General features: G+C 33.7%; 3 protein-coding genes across 5 annotated transcripts; 2 read left to right on the forward strand and 1 right to left on the reverse strand.

Moving 5' to 3' along the window:
- The first annotated feature begins 561 nt into the window (after window positions 1-561).
- LOC121252792 (pre-mRNA cleavage factor Im 25 kDa subunit 2-like) lies at window positions 562-4,832 on the forward strand. Of its 2 annotated transcripts, XM_041152606.1 has the most exons (7): window positions 562-850; window positions 1,398-1,443; window positions 2,739-2,832; window positions 2,963-3,036; window positions 3,429-3,515; window positions 3,702-3,812; window positions 4,249-4,832. In XM_041152606.1, exons 1-7 carry the CDS (start codon window positions 732-734, stop codon window positions 4,318-4,320), a joined length of 603 nt encoding a protein of 200 aa, XP_041008540.1. In that variant the 5' UTR covers window positions 562-731; the 3' UTR covers window positions 4,321-4,832. The 2 variants fall into 2 exon arrangements, with proteins under 2 accessions (XP_041008540.1, XP_041008541.1); XM_041152607.1 differs by lacking the exon at window positions 3,429-3,515 and having other exon boundaries at window positions 570-850.
- A 4,901-nt stretch (window positions 4,833-9,733) lies between these two features.
- Window positions 9,734-12,041, forward strand: LOC121252410 (transcription factor LAF1-like). The gene is made up of 3 exons (XM_041152015.1): window positions 9,734-9,872; window positions 10,243-10,372; window positions 11,432-12,041. The coding sequence occupies exons 1-3, from the start codon at window positions 9,734-9,736 to the stop codon at window positions 12,039-12,041; spliced, it is 879 nt and encodes a 292-aa protein (XP_041007949.1).
- Window positions 12,042-15,279: 3,238 nt separating this feature from the next.
- On the reverse strand, window positions 15,280-17,132 carry LOC121251602 (25.3 kDa vesicle transport protein). 2 transcript variants are annotated; one of them, XM_041150882.1, is made up of 5 exons: window positions 16,874-17,132; window positions 16,555-16,661; window positions 16,159-16,305; window positions 15,972-16,048; window positions 15,280-15,838 (listed from the first exon to the last, which is right to left on the reverse strand). In XM_041150882.1, exons 1-5 carry the CDS (start codon window positions 17,101-17,103, stop codon window positions 15,731-15,733), a joined length of 669 nt encoding a protein of 222 aa, XP_041006816.1. In that variant the 5' UTR covers window positions 17,104-17,132; the 3' UTR covers window positions 15,280-15,730. The 2 variants fall into 2 exon arrangements, with proteins under 2 accessions (XP_041006816.1, XP_041006815.1); XM_041150881.1 differs by having other exon boundaries at window positions 16,555-16,718.
- Window positions 17,133-17,545: the final 413 nt, after the last annotated feature.

Raw genomic sequence — 17,545 nt, forward strand, 5'->3', positions numbered from 1 at the left:
TAGGGTTGATGATATTTAACATATATATAAGATAAAAATAGTAAAGAGATAAAACCTAAAAAAAAAGGATAACGTACATGCATGAAAATGGAAAAAGAACGTGAACATAAGCGATGTGAGGTGTGAACCCGTGCGACAGTTTATGGAACCGCGAACCACGTGTATGGATGGCAGTGAGCTGGGTCTTACAAGAACTGTTCAGGAAAATGAGAAGATGAAGAAGGCGGATACAGGTTGATCAGGTTCCGTGCAGTGCATCACAAGATTATTGTGGTAGACAATCTATGTGTCAGTACATTATTAGTGGGCTGTTATTTGGAAAATATAAGCCCGATCGGTTTGCATGATTTCTCTTTATGTATTTCGTAACAAGGATACAATTAAAATATACCTAATTCAATTTTCAGTACTGAGATTAAAATGGTAAATTCTATATATTAGTTTTTTTGCTATATATTATCAAATTTTCATCATTTTTAAATTATTTCTCATTTTTTTTAAACGTGGAATTCTCGTTTAATAAATTATAGAAAAACTTTGGAAATTATATAATTATATTTCAGTATTATTTTATAATGTTGACGTGAGATCAATCCTTCGGCTCTCTTCTGCGTTTTCCTTTCTCTCCCTCTGTATCTCTCACTGCCTCGTGCAGGCCCAGATCCTACTCTCGCCGAGCATTTGAGAGTGAGACTTGAAAGATTTGTTTGCAGAGAGACTGACAGGTAGAGATGGTGACATCATCGTTGGTGAATACGTATCCACTGGCAAGCTACACTTTTGGGACCAAAGAGCCCAAGATGGAGAAGGACACTTCCGTCGCCGATCGCCTTGCTCGCATGAAAGTCAAGTAATTTCTTCGATCTCTCTCTGTTTCGTCAAATCCTATAAAAACCTCAGCTACCCATGTTTGGTTCCAAAGAAGCTGGAAGAAAATGAACTGAACGAAAAAACAAACTAGAAAAATATTTTCTTTACTCTTTCAGATTCTTATTTCTTTATGGTTTCTTTAAAAAAATATTTCTTTACTTGGAATCCGTTTAGTTGCGTTGGAATTGGTTCGACGAAGGAGCTCGAATCCGAAACCTAACCCTTTTTTTATTTTTATTTTTCTTGGGAACGTAACGAATTGTGAAATGTAGAATGAAAAAAAAAAAAGGAAGAAAAAACGTGTTTCTACTTTTCAGAATGCATTGATGAAATTTTTAAAAATGGGACAACGCTGAAATTTGTCGAAGCAGCTGGTCCAACAATTGAAGTAGAAGTTCTAAATCATGGAACGAGGGAAATTAGCGAATAAGTTTTGATTTTGAATCATTGCGTTTGTGAAAAATGTCACTTAACTACCAGAGTGGAGGTGGGTAGATGTGATTCCTGTCCATGATTCTTGATTGCAGCTATATGAAAGAAGGAATGAGGACCAGCGTGGAAGGGATTTTACTGGTAGGTTCATTTGATTTAGCTGCTTTGTGTTATGATGCTGTGGGAACTCAACTTTGTGATTTTGTTTTCATCGTCATTTTTGCTTGCTCAGGAGAAATTTAGGAACTGCATATCCTGTTCTATCTGGAGCCGCTTTTGTGGACCAATTAATGTATTTGATGAAATAAAAAACTTCTTTCTTGGAGAATCTAATTAATGATTTTGCTTTCACCGTTGTCTTCGCGTTAGGCACCTTAGGCTGATTGTATGTTTTCTTTTCTCTTCTGAAACTTTCATTTCAGAGTGAATGTTCATGAGTAAAAGAAGGCATACCCACCAAAAAGGTGGCGTCGTCCCTCTTTTATCCAAAGGAGAAGGCATAGCCTAAATTTCTGCAGTTTTTTGTGCATATAATAAAGGTCTTTACTTGTTCATGTATTTAATACGTGCCGCTTTCTCTCCTCTCTCTTGCACTTGACTCGAAACCCATACTTGTTGAAAATGAAACTGATGCTGGGCTTATAGTTCCTCGATTATTTTAAACCATGGCTGTTTAAATATATTTTCCAGCAGCTTCGGGTCAAGCTGATCCATATTCCCCAGACCCACATTTCTGGGTTCAAACTTCAAAGCTTCATGTTTAATCGTCGCCGAATAGTGGAAATAATATCTTGAAGTTAGTAGGACCTCATTACAAGTCAATCTTACATCCTCTGTAGACTCGCATGCTTTTCCTTTGAACCATTGTGTTATTATCACATATGCTTCACCACAACTAAGATATAGCTGTAGATGACAAGCATGAACAAATTAATAACTATGGCCACCTTTTATAGATGATTTTTCAGTTGGATGCTATCTACTTTGATAAAAGAGGCATTCGGATTTCACCCACAAGTAGCTTTCTTTGAAGGCAATTTTTTGACCTGCAAAGTTTTTTTCACAGAAAATGTGATTCTGTATATTCCAACGGTAATAAGAGTCACGTATTTTACTTATGATCAGAAGCTATCCTTTTTTATAAAGTTATATCATATTTTTGTTTTGTTTCTTTCTCTCATGCTTAACATGCTAGTAGCCTGCTTCTTTCTTGTACATGGCATTCCTTGGGTGGACAGGAATTGGGCATATGCTTCTTTGTTCTACATGTCCAGACATTTGCTTACTTTATTTATTTATTTTAATAAGTATGAAACTTTATTGAATAACATTTGCTTACTTTATCTTGGCTCAATCTTGTGCTTACTAGTGAAGATTTATTACTTATCGAAAAAAATTATCTTGGCTCAGTCTCAATCCATGGGTTGATAATACAGGTACAGGAACATAATCATCCTCACATACTTCTTCTTCAAATTGGGAACACTTTCTGTAAACTTCCTGGTGGGCGTTTGAAGCCTGGGGAGAATGGTATGATATTTCCTTTGTTATATTCATAATTGTCATAGGGTCTTTGTTTCCCTCTCTTCTTCCCCCCACCATTCGCCTCATTTTTCATAGTGTCGGCCTTTTTTGTTCTTTCATTTTCTTTCTGTGGCAGAAATTGAGGGCTTGAAAAGAAAGCTGACCAGCAAGCTTGGTGCTACAGTACCTGCTCTTGTGCCAGACTGGCAGGTATTATTACCTGTTCTACCGTTCCTCTAATTATAGGATCAAAGCAGATACTGGAAACTGATATGGGCATTGGGAAACATGCGACTATTATCACTTGAAAGAGAGTGGGTTGCAGAAAGATTATACATACACAAAGTTGTTATTTGGCTGGGACTGTGATGGCTAGCCTTTGCCTGGTGCTTCATGATGGGCTTGCATTAATTATACTTTGCTTTCTGGTTTTAAATAGCTGCCATACTTCTATTTTACTAGGAAGCCAGTTCTGCTTGAAATCTGGGTATTGGGTAGAATAGTTGAAGGCCATATTTCTGAACATTTATGTGAGCCAGAACAGGCACAGCATGATCTATGTTTGTAATTGCTTATTGTTGCTCCTTGGCATCTTTTTGCAGATAGGTGAGTGTGTGGCTGTCTGGTGGCGGCCAAACTTTGAAACCATAATGTATCCATATTGCCCACCTCACATAACAAAACCTAAGGTAAAATGTAGTTGAGGGCCAAAATACTGAATGCTATTGGTGTTCGTGATCCTCCTCCTCACATTAGTTAGGCTTTGCTTTTTGGCTTCGTTGGTGTATGCAGGATTGGCCTCCTACTCCAACGGACTGATTTCTGGTCATATTTTTACTATGCTTTTTTATTTCTTTGCCATATTGGTAATGCAGGAGTGTAAGAAGCTTTACCTTGTTCACTTGTCTGAGAGGGAGTACTTTGCAGTCCCAAAAAATTTAAAACTTCTTGCCGTTCCACTGTTTGAGCTCTATGATAACGTTCAGGTATGGGAATCCTATGGCATTTTTCTCATCTGCTACTTAATTTGACAGTCGCTATTATTCATTATAAACGCTTTAAGGTCAACACACCACGTATGCCACAATCTGTACCTTTCGAAAGGCAACTGCCTTTTAGGTGAAAAGGACTATAGTCAAGTGGACTCATGTGGCTATTTTGGAGAATCACGAGGGGATAACTATGTGGTTTGGCATCAAAATTTTGGCAGCCCATGCCAGTGGCTATGAAGTTTTGATATTTTTTGTCCATAAGCTCCCCCCATCTACGCTCCACTCTTAGTCTTGTAGTCTTCAAAGTGGCAAACATGGCCCCTTCATTCTCTCATTTTGTTTTCACTTGTTGGGGTTGACATTATCATCCTAAATGTTGGTTTCGTACGAGTTATCAATCTTGTAATGCATTTAACGTACATGCTTGCAGAGATATGGACCAGTTATATCCACCATTCCTCAGCAACTCTCCAGATTCCAGTTCAACATGATCACTAAATGAATGAAGCATGGATTTCTAAAACTCACGTTCTTATAGCTCTGCTTATAGTTTCTGAAGTTCGTACCTTGATTTAATCAGGTGGACTGCTAGAGCTCAGACCTGGACATTACTTCATGACTGAATTTTAAGTTGGTTAGATGGTTCTTCTCCACTTAGGCTGATAATGCAAACCTATCTTTTGAAATGGTCTCTCTGCCTGTATTTGGTCCTTTCGAATATCTAGTGATGTGTATTACCTCACCCTGGGATTCTTGTTCAAACCAGGTGTTTGTTGTGTGATTTGTCGGAGTCATATCTACTTTAGTGGAAGAGAGATATTTCCGTCTGAGAGTGAAGAGTCCAGTGAAATTTTAGCAGGGACACAATTGGTTAAATGTAATCTATGCTTCGTTGTACTATTGTGGGGGAAATTAGGGTACAGAAGGTGAGATGTATGTAGCATGTATCAGGCAGTTTCTGTTTATTTCGGTATAGTATGTGAAGCAACCAACTACATGGTCTCATTTTGGATATATGATCATCCTTGTAATTTCTTACTAATTCTGCTTGCTTCCTTAGGATATTAGCCTCTTGGTTAGTCTTCATTTTTAATGGGCAAAAAAGGGTAGAAGGGGGCAACCGGAGGTGGCATCCCTGGGGGCCTAGACGAGGGAAAGCCGCAGGCTCTTCCTCAAGCCGGGTTTAAACCATAGTTTAGACCCTAGCTCGACTAGGGAATCAATGGTTCCTTGGGTGGCTACTACTAATAGTCTAAGGTGAATGGTCATTAATGTAGTTGTAGTTTTGATGGATGTATGTGTTATACCATGCAAGCTCAGTTAACGGGGGGGAAGATGGGTGATTAACGATAGCTGAAAGGCTAGATAAAAGGAATACCCCATCCTCTGAAGTCTAGGAGTTCCACCATGACTCCTTGTACAGCCTTCTAGCAATAGTGAACATTACCAAAGCTAAGGAAAATTCCTCCATTCTGAAGTTGAAAATAGCCCACTGCAAGTCCAGAGCCCAAGTACTTATCTCTATCTGCCTTTTGACTAAACAACATCCAAGATTCTTCTCACTTAGACTCTATCTGAAAAGCTTCATTCATAGTAACAGATGATTTCTACTCTCAACTACTCTACTGCTGCAAGTAAATGATACATGCATTGAAGATACTCAGGTCCAGCTTACTTGAGCTCCTCCTAAGGCATTTTCGTCAGCACCAAACCACAATTAGGCATTAAATTTCTGCTCTAGTTGGGTGATTCTCATTTTCGTAGACAAATATTTTAGTCCACTAAACTTGGATTCCATAAAGCAAAGATGTGGATGACTAATGTTACGTGCAATCGTAAAGTGTATAAGCGCCGTGTAGTTGTTTTGAAAAAGAGTAGAATTTACTATTAAAAAATTAATTTTTTTCATGTATGTCTCTTTTTTATTCACTTTTTTTAAAGTGATTGCACGGCGTTTGCTCATTCATGATTGCAACTATCATTTTTCTATATTATAGAATGTCTTGATGCTCCTGAAATACCATGGAAAGGCACACGACAGCTTCACATTACAGCACTTCCGGTCTCCCCTTTACTCCATTTAGTGTTGACATTTCACTTTGTTTTTATAGAAATTTCTTCGTATATGAATACTTTGTCAAAGAACTTTAAAATGCATACAAGATAGATATAATATATATATTATATATATATATATATATATAAATATATCCTTATACTTAAAAGAGGCTATAGATATATGAACAGTAATAAATATTATTTTATGTTTGACACTTTTGTTTTTCATCAATGCCCCTGCGCAAAACTCTGCTTTTTTCAAGTAAAGTTGCTACCTTCTTTTTTTTTTTTATTCGCCAGCCCACTTTTCCTTTTATTTTTTAGGAGTGCTACAGCTACAAAGGGATTATATAAAAGTAATTTTATAAACTAACGTGGTTTCATGTGATCCGTCAGATCTGTTTTACAATAAAAATAACTTTACAATCTGATAAATCACATCAAACTACATCAATTTGTGGGATTACTTTTGTGTAATCATTTTATGGTTAAAGTATTTCTTTTTACTTTTATATTTTGCAACGCTTGTGCTTCATCTATTTGAGCCTCTCTTGAATTATACTGCAAAATATTTTATTGGTAGGCATCTAGAAATGCCGAATGAGTAAAACGTGCACAATGGGATAGAAGGGGTCTTTATTTGTTTGTAAAGACGTTTTTCCATTTTTGGTTTGCTAATGTTGTGCATTTATTGGCCTAAAAAAATGGAAAACAGAAAAAAACTAAAAAAATGAAGAATAGAATATCAAAGATGTGTTGTGTATCTGAATAAACATTATCCAATTAAATCACAAGTTATAAAATTAAGTATAAATCATACTATTAACCAATTCAACTCACAACTCAGATTTATGCCTCTTAACTATTTTTTTGTATCTAAAACCAATAATAATGTTATGAAATTAGTTCTAGATGTATAAAATATGTAATGATTCAGCTCAATCAAAACTTCATGAGATTGAAAGTCATAGGTTTGAGTCATAAGTTGGTTAAACTTATTTCTGTTTGAATTAATCGTTTTTAACTGGAATGAGTTATATTATATTTGTAGACCTTATCATTAAATTTTTTTTTCTATACTAAATATTTATATTTTAAAATAATTTATTTATAATAATACAGGATAAACATGCCTCGCAAGTAATTCGAGAACTAGTGCGTGTAACATCTTATTAACTAGTCGTTACATTATTAGCTGTACTTTAATCGTGAACTTGGGAACCACTTTCACTGATTCCCCCACATTGGATGAATTCGATTGCAATCTCCATTCATCTCATAAAATCGTTGGTCACAATCAGAGCAAAGGAGAATATTTTTTCTTTTTTATTTAAAAAGAAAAAAGAAAAAAAAATGATGCTGGTAACATGACGCACCGGATGCTCTAACTGTACGTGAATATCCCATGTCCTATCATGCAAGGCAATTCGTTGAATTAAAATATATATATATATATATATATATATATATATATATATCGAGTTTTGGGTGATTGGAATAATTTTATAAATGAGTAATATTATATACGATTATAGAATGTGTAAATATCGTATAGTCATTTTAGAAAATAGTAATATTTATTATTAAAAAATTAATTTTTTTAAAATAAATTCTATATTTATAATTTTTTTTTAAAATAATTATGTAACGTTTATACGCCCACTGTATTATTTCCCTTTTCCAATAGAATATGAATCAGCTGATGAGTTGGCCCGTCGGTGGTTGGAATAATTTTGCCAATAAAATAACGCCCGATTGTACGAAAATTTCAAGCAATAATAATAAATATTATAAAATTCACAAGCTGTTTTTTTTTTTTATCTATCTTTAAAATTAAATTATCCAATTTAGACAATTAATTAGTCCGGCTAGCTTTTGTGGGTTTCCAAGAAAATTATAAAGTTCATTAACCTTCATTAAAAAAAAATTATACTTAATACAATCGTAGAATGTATAATTATTATATAGTTATTTTAAAAAAGAGTAAGATTTATTATTAAAAAATTAATTTTTTTTTATGTAAATCTCATATTTATTTATTTTTTTAAATGATTACACAATATTTATATCATCACGACTGTAATTATCATTTCTCTAAAAATAATTATCTGCTTGATCTAAACTAGGTATTAGAATGACACAAATCTTGTATTGTTAACACAAGTCTCAACCTAATTAAATACCATAATCTGATCAATTAAGGCCATTGATCATGAAAGTTATTTGCTTCCAGTCAACAGCAGATACGCTATTGATCATGAACAAGCTTTTCCATGTGTATATGTTCCAATTTTTTATGGGTTTCCATTTTCCAACAACAAAATTAGAAATCATATATTTTCATTTTTGGCCTTTTTCCTTTTCCCTTTTTTTTTTTGCCAGAAAAGTGGCTCTACAAAGCCTATAAGGGTTAATTCTGACCACAGCTAGGTTTTTATGTCTTTATCTCGGGCCAACGTACAGCTAGATGAATGCAAGATAGGATTGGCAGATTCTTTAGATTGGCTGGTATCGCAGGACCATTTTATTTATACTATAACACGATTTATTTTATAATAAAAATAATTTTATAATTTAATATATTATATTTATTTTATAATTTTATTTTATAATTTTTTTTTATAATTAAAGTATTTCTCAGTATCAATATCAACTTCGGAAGACATCATGATGAGAAAATGATTTGAATTAATTACGTGGGTCTTCGACCTGCTGTTAAGGATATTATATTGCAATTGTACCTTTGTGCTGTCAAATCTTAATTTGATTATATAAAATTAAATTATCTCATCTCATATAATTATTATAATTTTTTTAAATTTTTAGATAAAATATAATAAATAATTTAATTTTTTTAAATTTTAAAATAAAAATAATATTATAAGAATATTTTACTCAATTTTTAACAAAACATCTCATCTCATCTAAATTAGATAAACAAACGAGGTTATATTTGCATACCAACTTATTAGTAGTAAAATTAGAAGTAGAAAATGTCTTGCTATCTATATGATATTGTGATGTCATCTGTACATGCAAGATATATGGTCTGGGGGAGTCATGCTAGGTACAAATTTTAAATAGACAAATTTTATACAGAAAGTTTGTAAAAAAAATAGATCTCACTAATAAAGAATAATTTTTTATACTTTTTTTTATGTGGAGTCTATTTTTTTACAAGGGCTTGTATCTTGCTTGTCTATTTGGAGTTTGTACAAATCATTTTTCCTAAAAGAATACGTTAAAAACTAAAGACTCTTTTAAACAAATGAGGAATTCTATGCATCAGCTACTATTTACTTTCAGACCTCACACTTATAATTTTTTTTTCATAGGGTTTGAGGTGTAGGGTTATAAATAGTAGCTGATGTATAGAATTTTTTTAAACAAATATATGATCTGTTAATTCATCTTGTTTTCCGAAAGGAGCAGACTTCGACTTAATCATTGTTTGAAGAGAAATATATTAGTCTAAAAAATGTTTTGTAAAAGTAAATTCACAAAATGACATAATACTTTAATGTGATATATCAGATTGTAAAATTAATTTTATCGTAAAATAAATCAACTTGATTATATGAATATATACTCCAATTTAAGATTTTATTTTTATGTAATTCCACAAGATTCTCTTGCTAATTAGGTGCTTCAAATACCAAAGTCTTTATTTTTTAGGGTCGGCTCTCTCTCTCTCTCTCTCTCTCTCTCTCTCTCTCTCTCTCTCTCTCTCTCTCTCTCTCTCTCTCTCTCTCTCTCTCTCTCTCTCTCTCCCCCTCAGACACAAGACAGAACATACAACATGCAGAGGGTCGGAAAGCTGTTGTAGTTAAGCCCAATCTATTTTAATATAAGGTACAATGGGGTGCAAATCATCAGAAATGGCAAAGCAGCCGAAACACAGGAAGGAATTATGGTCACCAGAAGAAGATCAAAGGCTCCGAAACTATGTCCTCATACATGGTCATGGCTGCTGGAACTCAGTCCCCATTAACGCTGGTGAGTTGCTATTAAATTAATATTTGATCATCGACGTTGATATATATATAATCTAATATGATTCATCAAAAAAAGAAGAAGAAGAAGAACCCAATTATTTCAAGATCATTATTATCTTACCTATATAATATTTAGCCATTTACCTCGTTTTGTTTCGACGATCGCTAATTAATATAATTAAAACATGAAAAAAATCCAAAGTCCACATGAGTTACTGCAATTAATTCATCTGCAGCATGAAATATATACTAAGTTTCGCATGCATCATGAATTGATCACTAAAATGCTGGATACCATCGATCCTCATGATCAGTACAAAATAATATTGATATATATATATATATATGTATGTATGTATATATGCATGCAGGCTTGCAGAGGAATGGAAAGAGCTGCAGACTAAGGTGGATTAATTACTTAAGGCCAGGATTAAAGCGAGGGATGTTTTGCAAGGTAGAGGAGGAGACAATCCTGACACTTCATCGAGCGTTGGGCAACAAGTAAGCAAGAAATTAGGGTGCATATTAGCATATATGCAATATTATTGATCCTAATTTCACAGCTTTAATTTATGATTAATTAGGTTTAATCTATGAATCAATTAAATTCTTGTACAGCTAATTTCTAGGTTAAAATATGCCTTCTACCTATATATAATTTTGTATACATGTTTGTATTAAGCCAAATTTATAATTAGCATTTATTTAATCAATTGTATTCTTTTATAATTTTTCTTAAATTTTGTTATTGAATATCAATGAATTTGGTAATTTAAGTATTCAAAAGTAATGTAAAAGGTGATGTCAATAAATTTATCCAATTTAATTTGGAGTTTTCAAGGTCTTATATATTATAGACTCTTCCATTTCTTTCCTATATAATTTTACTGTCTTGATCTTTTCATATATATAATAATAATAATAATAAAGATCACCACGTACATGCATTTAAATTACTCCATAATCAACCCCATATCATATATATATATATATATGTGTGTGTGTGTGTGTGTGTGTATTATATATTAATGTGGGTATATACATGCGACTAGTATTGTATGTCAAAGATGAAAACACTACTGTAGATTAATTTTTGTCTCGTTGTTTTCTACTTTTCTTGATAATCAAGATTAATTAAGACAAGTATATGTAAAGAGAAATTATTTGAACAAGTCTTAAGTAGATGAGTCCCAAATAAGTCCTTGTAAAAAAGTGGACCTCGTCTAAAAAAGCTAGTGTAAACAAAACTACTTTTTTTTATTAATGAGATCCATTTTTTACAAATGACTTATATGAACTTGTCTATTTGAAACTTATATTTAACATTATTCATATAAAAATACAAAAAAAATGACGTTTTTCATTCTCTATTAATTTGTCATCTTGGTCGTGTTTTATTTCACTTTCATTTTAAGTGATAATTGGCTTGTGTATGCCCATCAATCGGTGTGACTAAATACAACAAAGATTTGTTTGAAACGTAGCATTTATGTACGTTTATATGATCAACATAATGCATGAGGCAATACTAGCTAATACCGCGCGCTTTTCAATTAGCAGATGGTCGCAGATAGCGCAGCATTTGCCTGGAAGAACAGATAACGAGATAAAGAACTACTGGCATTCTTATCTGAAGAAAAAAGTGGCCGAAGCTCAAGATCAAATGAAACCTCAGTACATTAAAACCCAGAATACAATTATTTCAAGCTCAGATCATATTACGGATTCTCCGTCCTCACCCAAAAGGCCCAGAATCGGAGTTTCAATTTACGATGGACACATGGAAAAATCAGTACCATTAACATATACCACTCATGATCATCATCATGACTCCATTCCACAGCCTTCAGACTTCCCTAGGGAGGCAAACCATAGCTTCTTGCCTAAGCTGTTGTTCGCAGAGTGGCTTTCCCTAGATCATTTTCATGGCGGAAACAGTACTGCAAATTCAGGTGAAGGCCGACTCCTTTCCAGAGATGCTGCATCTTCTCATAATTCAAACTTGCAGGAAACTCCCATCCATGGTTTTCCGTCAAATGATGTTGGAACATATGGTGGCGAGTTTAATAACGTGCTAATTAGCCTGCATGCTTCGCCCACTGCTGGGATGTTTAACTCACAATTTATGTTTGGGGACGATCAATATTTTATCCCCGGGCCGGGATATTGAGGTATCTCGTGATTTCAACAATATCATGAGTACTAGTGATCATGTCATGTAATATTATATATAACTACATAATGGAAAAGTTTCAAAGGCAAGAATATCGAGGATCAAGAATAACCACAAATGATTCTTTTAATAAGAATACTAATATCGCTAGCTGCTGATAAGAATGCCTCTAAAAATTGTTTGAAAGGGATTGATTACGTACTTTGACAATGAATGAAGTTAGCCAATGAATTAGATCGAAAAGTTTAATTAGTGGTTATTCTTCCATGGATTAATTTCTTTTGGAGAAACCCTGATCAAATCTCAATTAATATATATATATATATATATTGCCATTTATTTTTTGAAATTCTTCCATGCATGGTTGTGTGAAAACTTGAGCCTTGGAAGAGATTAACAGTACTAGCAAGTACGTAAGTACCATTGGTGTAACGTATTGATCATCTATAGTTCTGGAGTGATGAAGCTTGCAAGAGGCTGAAAGGTACTTGATCATGTCAAAGGTTGGAAGAGAAATACGTTACCTTTACTGGCCATACGTAATTTCCTTTCTCCATGATCTTGACCTTTATTAATTAATGGCCAGTACTAGTCTTAGAATGGCCTTCAAATTACACAAATGAAGAATCTGTTTTTAAGTTTTTTTAGACTTGTATATAAATGGAAAGACGACTCTAGCTAGTAGCTAGAAAGCGTGGCATGAAATGGCTGATTACGCAACAATTAGAGAATTCATTTGGGGAGCCAAAATTATCCAAAGGAGAGGAAACAAAAATTGGTTGATGATGATATGGGAATCACACGTTTCCTCTGATCTCTAGCTATAGTGCAACAATATCACCTTGTTGGCATAGGATTTTACTACGCCGACAATATCATATTACAAACAATACAAACTGACGTGGCACATTATTAGAAGTTACACTATTTCCAAAATTCTTTTTTAGCAAAATTGAGTGATGTGTCACTATCTTGCAGATAACCTAACCGTGCCATGTCAGCTTATATGTCTATCTATCACAAATGTTTTAACCTAAGCATTTTCCGTCAACATAATACATATAAGCTTATCATGTCACTACAAGAAACAGGATCTTTTCCAGTGCTTAAATTCGCCGCAAATAACCCCAGAAATCGCTGCAAATAATTATTCGCAGCGATTTATGTTGCGCCGACATTTCGTCGCAAATGTAGAGCCTTTTAAAATATTAGCCAGCGAAACACAAAAATGGTCGCCAAAAATTTTTATTTGCAGCGATTTATTTCGCTGCTAATATTATTAATGACGCCGCAAATAACGTTGGGATTTCGGTCACGTATCGCTGCGAATAATTATTTGCAGCACATTTGTTTGGCTGTAAATGATCTTTAGCAGCGAGTTTAAGGTGCCGCAAAAAAATTGATACTTTTAGCGTCCAAGTATATTCGCCGTAGATAAGTATTAACAACTGAGGCATCTTTTTAGCGGCGACAAGAAATTGCCACAAATAATCTTTCGGCACTTTAGCGTCTATATATATTCGCCGCAAATAACAAAACATAAATCTAAGTTTTTTCTCGGCGAACTTAAAATCGCCGCAAATGGAATTTTGAAACTGCAGTAACATTGCACGTACAGAATGCATAATTTTTTTTTGGATATCTAATTTCCTGCTCCAACTCATTCACAATATTACCAAATTGTACATTAATCCATAATAGCATATATTAATATATGAAAATTCAAGTTTTCATCCAATACATGATCAGTACATCAGACCCTTTAAAGTTACTATAAACTGGCATATGGTGCATTAATGGAAGGCAATAAAGTCTTACAAATAGGAGCAACTAATGTCTCTTACAAGTTTTAAAGTACATATCAAACATCCACAATCCAGGTGATACAAGTATAAACAAATAATGGTGGGTGGAGTTCATCCGCAACTTCGCACATCGATGGTTGATGATTTGCGATGACTTGGTGATTAAGAGGTAAAGATCAATCCAGCTATCTGGAACAGGGTTATCAAGTATTCCATCTACTGCCTTCTACATGAGCTGCACAAAAGAAGGCACGCAAGTCTGAAATCAAGCCTTTAATATGATAACAAATGGTGTACGTGAACAAATAATGGTGCAATTAATAGCACTAATGCAGTGGAGTACATACACTGCCTTCTACATGTTATAATTTTTTTTTGGCATGCATGGTGATCCGACAGAGGTTATGGTAGGACCGACTTTCCAATAAATCTAAGCTAGGCCCTGTTTGGATGATGAAATGGTCTCGTCACATGATCTCATGATCACATCTCATTTTAAGAGCATTCCTGATGAATTGATATTCCTCATATCTTTAAAATACATTATTAAATTTTTTTTTTTTTTTTACATATTAACTTTTACAATATACCATACATTAGCTTATTTATTTTTTCTTCATATCATTTAAATATTATACTTTTTATTATTTTGTAGAAGAAAAAGTACAAGAATAGAGAAATTGTTGTGAGATAAAAAGTACAAGAAAAGAGAAAAAAAAATGTTTACATCATGTGCACAGTCCACACTATATGTAGCGGCAACACTGTAAGAAAATTGAAAATAGATATAAAATGCATCATCCGTTGGATGCACTTTTGGACAACTTTCCTTCAAATTTTACATAAAAATAGGTTTTACAAAACCCATTGAGGATGCTCTAACATCCAAATACCACTCAAATATAAATATTTTTCAATTTCAAATTTGAACATTTTCATCAAATCATTACTTAATCATTACAACTTTCTCCAATTTTCAACTAAAACATAAAAAATAATTCAATTTTTTCAAATTACAAAACAAAAATTATATTAAAAATTATATTTTAACAATATTTTAACTTTATAATATTTTTATTCAACTTTTTCTCTCTTATTTTCTAAAATCTCATAAAACATCTTAATTTAAACTATTTTACTACTATTCACAAACTCTTTCACTACTATTTACATATTTTTCATATCATCTTAACATCCAAACGAGACTTAATTAAGTCATAGAAAATCCGATTCAAGCATAAGTACTATCGTTCCACCAAGCATAGAGTTGTAAACAAAATAGACAAGCTCTCTCCTCAACAACCCCCAACACCACCCCCCCACCCCTCCCCCCCCCCCCCCCCCCCCCCCCCCCCCCCCCCCCCCCCCGGCGAGCGGCAGATTGGGGTTTATCAATTTATATTCAACACAAGATTTGCATGCTTACTCTGTTGCATGCTCATCAAGCAAATTTGCTCTAGTTGCTTATTTCTTACATGTGCACCCCAAATATGCACACTATATCATGTAAATGAGTTTTTTTTTTTCTTAAAGTATTTTTTTAAACATCGAGCCTTAATCATTAAAAAAAAATAAAAAAAGTAAAAATATATGAGAAGACACATTTAGTGAGCATATTTGAGAGTAATAGAACTATCATTTTCCTTCTTACATATTGTAGTACACTGACCAAATCAAAGTTACATCTTTCACATGATCATCTGCATACAAGGAATGCAATCATTTTTCGAGTAATTGCAAGCTTGATCATGTGGCAAATCAATAGTATGTACGTTCTCCCAAAGTCATGTATAAAGTTGAACGATCTCGACCCGGCCTTATCTATCTATGCTGAACTCCGAAGGTATCGCTCCTTAATTCAACTATTGGAGTTCAGCCGATTTATAAACTTGAAATGATGAAGTTGTCTGTGAGTATGAAGCTAGCCCATAAAAGAACAACAGCAACCACAACAATAATCGTGATAGGCGTCCATTTCAGGGCAATTACCTGTGTACCAAAAAAAAAATCGAAATCTTACAACTTAACATGTTCTTGTTCTTAATTCGATCGGTTGCCGATATGCGTAGGTCTGTGAAAAAAGCATATATATATATGTATATATGTATGTATGTATACATACCTGAAGGCGTGAGGAACCCCATATTGACGAGGGAGTTGGAGGTGTCCCCATTATTAATATTCTTTCTGGAATTTGATCTGCAAGACAGGAACATTATTAAATGCATGATTTACGTGTGACTTCGTGGTTGATCATATAAAATCAAGCTAACTCAAGTACGTACGTAAAAGAAAATGATTAATATCACCTGAGTTTTGCCTGCTGCATTCTAAAATTTCAGACACGTGTTTCGTTACAATATCTAAATCTTGTTTCCGGTTAGCACTAAGCTTTGATAGGTTGGCCTGTGTTCTTGTATCAATATATCGCTTTCTAATATTCCCAATGATGCTATCTGATCAGAACCAAAGTAGCATTAATATATATATATATATGTATATAGTTTCCAAGAAAGTATTATATACTCATGATGAGATTAATAGAAAATATGAACGTTACAATTAAGTATCAATTGGTCATGTTAGCCTGTTCGTCATGCATGTACTATAAATTACATAATATCCCATGATTTACTTGTTCTTCCTTCTTCAAATTCTTTGTATCTAACCAAATAAGATTCATGTTAAACAGGAAAAATACGTACCGAATTTGACAAAGCTGTATGGCCTTGTGATTTTCTCGATGTGGCTATTGTCGAACGTCTTAATAAACTCCTGATGCAAATCTTGTAGATAATGAAAAGCTAGTTTTCTTGGATATGAAGAATCGCACAACGTGATGAAGAAGATACCATTCTCCATCAAGTAGCTTAATTAACGTCAAAAAGATTAAGTAAATTTTGCATATCATGATCAAATCTTGCATATGATGGCTTAATTTCTTTCAAACGCCATGAAAAAATATACAGCTTAATTAATGCTTGATTAAAATAAATAAATAATTAATTAAAAATTAAAGGATACTTAAAGCATTGGCCGTGATCAAGGCGGATAGTCATCTTGGAAGGAGCCAACTGATCTCCTCTTGAGATTCCTCTGAGTAATAACTCTGCCTGCTGTTTGTAACATGAGAAGTTGTCATTTTCCTGACCATGATCAGTAATACCCAGATATCGAGGTCCTTGTGCAAGAGGCAACCCATCCCTCACTCTTCCAACAATTGTGAGCTTGACCATTTCCCAAGAGATGATCATGACAATTGGATCTCCTTAAATAGGGAGAAAAGTACTTAATTAATATGGGTGGGCTAGCTGGGGGCGGGGAAGGGAAGTCATGTGAGGGGAGTAGTACTACTTGGAGATGAAGTTATTCTTTGGGTGTGCAAAAGAAACCCTAGCCGGAGGAGAATCATGAACGTACAGCTCGGTTTCTTGTAGGGGTGGCAAAATTAAGTAATTACCATACAGACAGACAGACAGACAGACAGACATAGCTAATTAATTGAGTAACGTAAGAATATTCATTTCCTGATCCCTTTGTTTCTTCGGTATCTTATCTCATGCAAACATTAGTACTACTAATTGTCTGTTGATGCCATTTTTTCGCGCATATATAGTCATCATTGATCAATGGTCTGAAGTGGAAAGTAAAACAAAAACCACACAATCATATACAAGAGGCAGAAGGATTTTTTTC

Source organism: Juglans microcarpa x Juglans regia, chromosome 2S, assembly GCF_004785595.1.
Source record: "Juglans microcarpa x Juglans regia isolate MS1-56 chromosome 2S, Jm3101_v1.0, whole genome shotgun sequence".
In the NCBI taxonomy this organism is placed as follows: Eukaryota; Viridiplantae; Streptophyta; class Magnoliopsida; order Fagales; family Juglandaceae; genus Juglans; species Juglans microcarpa x Juglans regia.

Coding starts and splice junctions, on each gene's coding strand:
- LOC121252792 (XM_041152606.1), top strand. CDS start 732: ATGGTGACATCATCGTTGGTGAATACGTATCCACTGGCAAGCTACACT. Junction 2,833..2,962: donor TTTGAAGCCTGGGGAGAATG/GTATGATATTTC, acceptor TTTCTGTGGCAG/AAATTGAGGGCTTGAAAAGA. Junction 3,516..3,701: donor CTCACATAACAAAACCTAAG/GTAAAATGTAGT, acceptor TTGGTAATGCAG/GAGTGTAAGAAGCTTTACCT.
- LOC121252410 (XM_041152015.1), top strand. CDS start 9,734: ATGGGGTGCAAATCATCAGAAATGGCAAAGCAGCCGAAACACAGGAAG. Junction 9,873..10,242: donor CTCAGTCCCCATTAACGCTG/GTGAGTTGCTAT, acceptor ATATGCATGCAG/GCTTGCAGAGGAATGGAAAG. Junction 10,373..11,431: donor CATCGAGCGTTGGGCAACAA/GTAAGCAAGAAA, acceptor TTCAATTAGCAG/ATGGTCGCAGATAGCGCAGC.
- LOC121251602 (XM_041150881.1), bottom strand. CDS start 17,103: ATGATCATCTCTTGGGAAATGGTCAAGCTCACAATTGTTGGAAGAGTG. Junction 16,306..16,554: donor ATACAGCTTTGTCAAATTCG/GTACGTATTTTT, acceptor GGTTCTGATCAG/ATAGCATCATTGGGAATATT. Junction 16,049..16,158: donor ATGCAGCAGGCAAAACTCAG/GTGATATTAATC, acceptor CCTGTCTTGCAG/ATCAAATTCCAGAAAGAATA.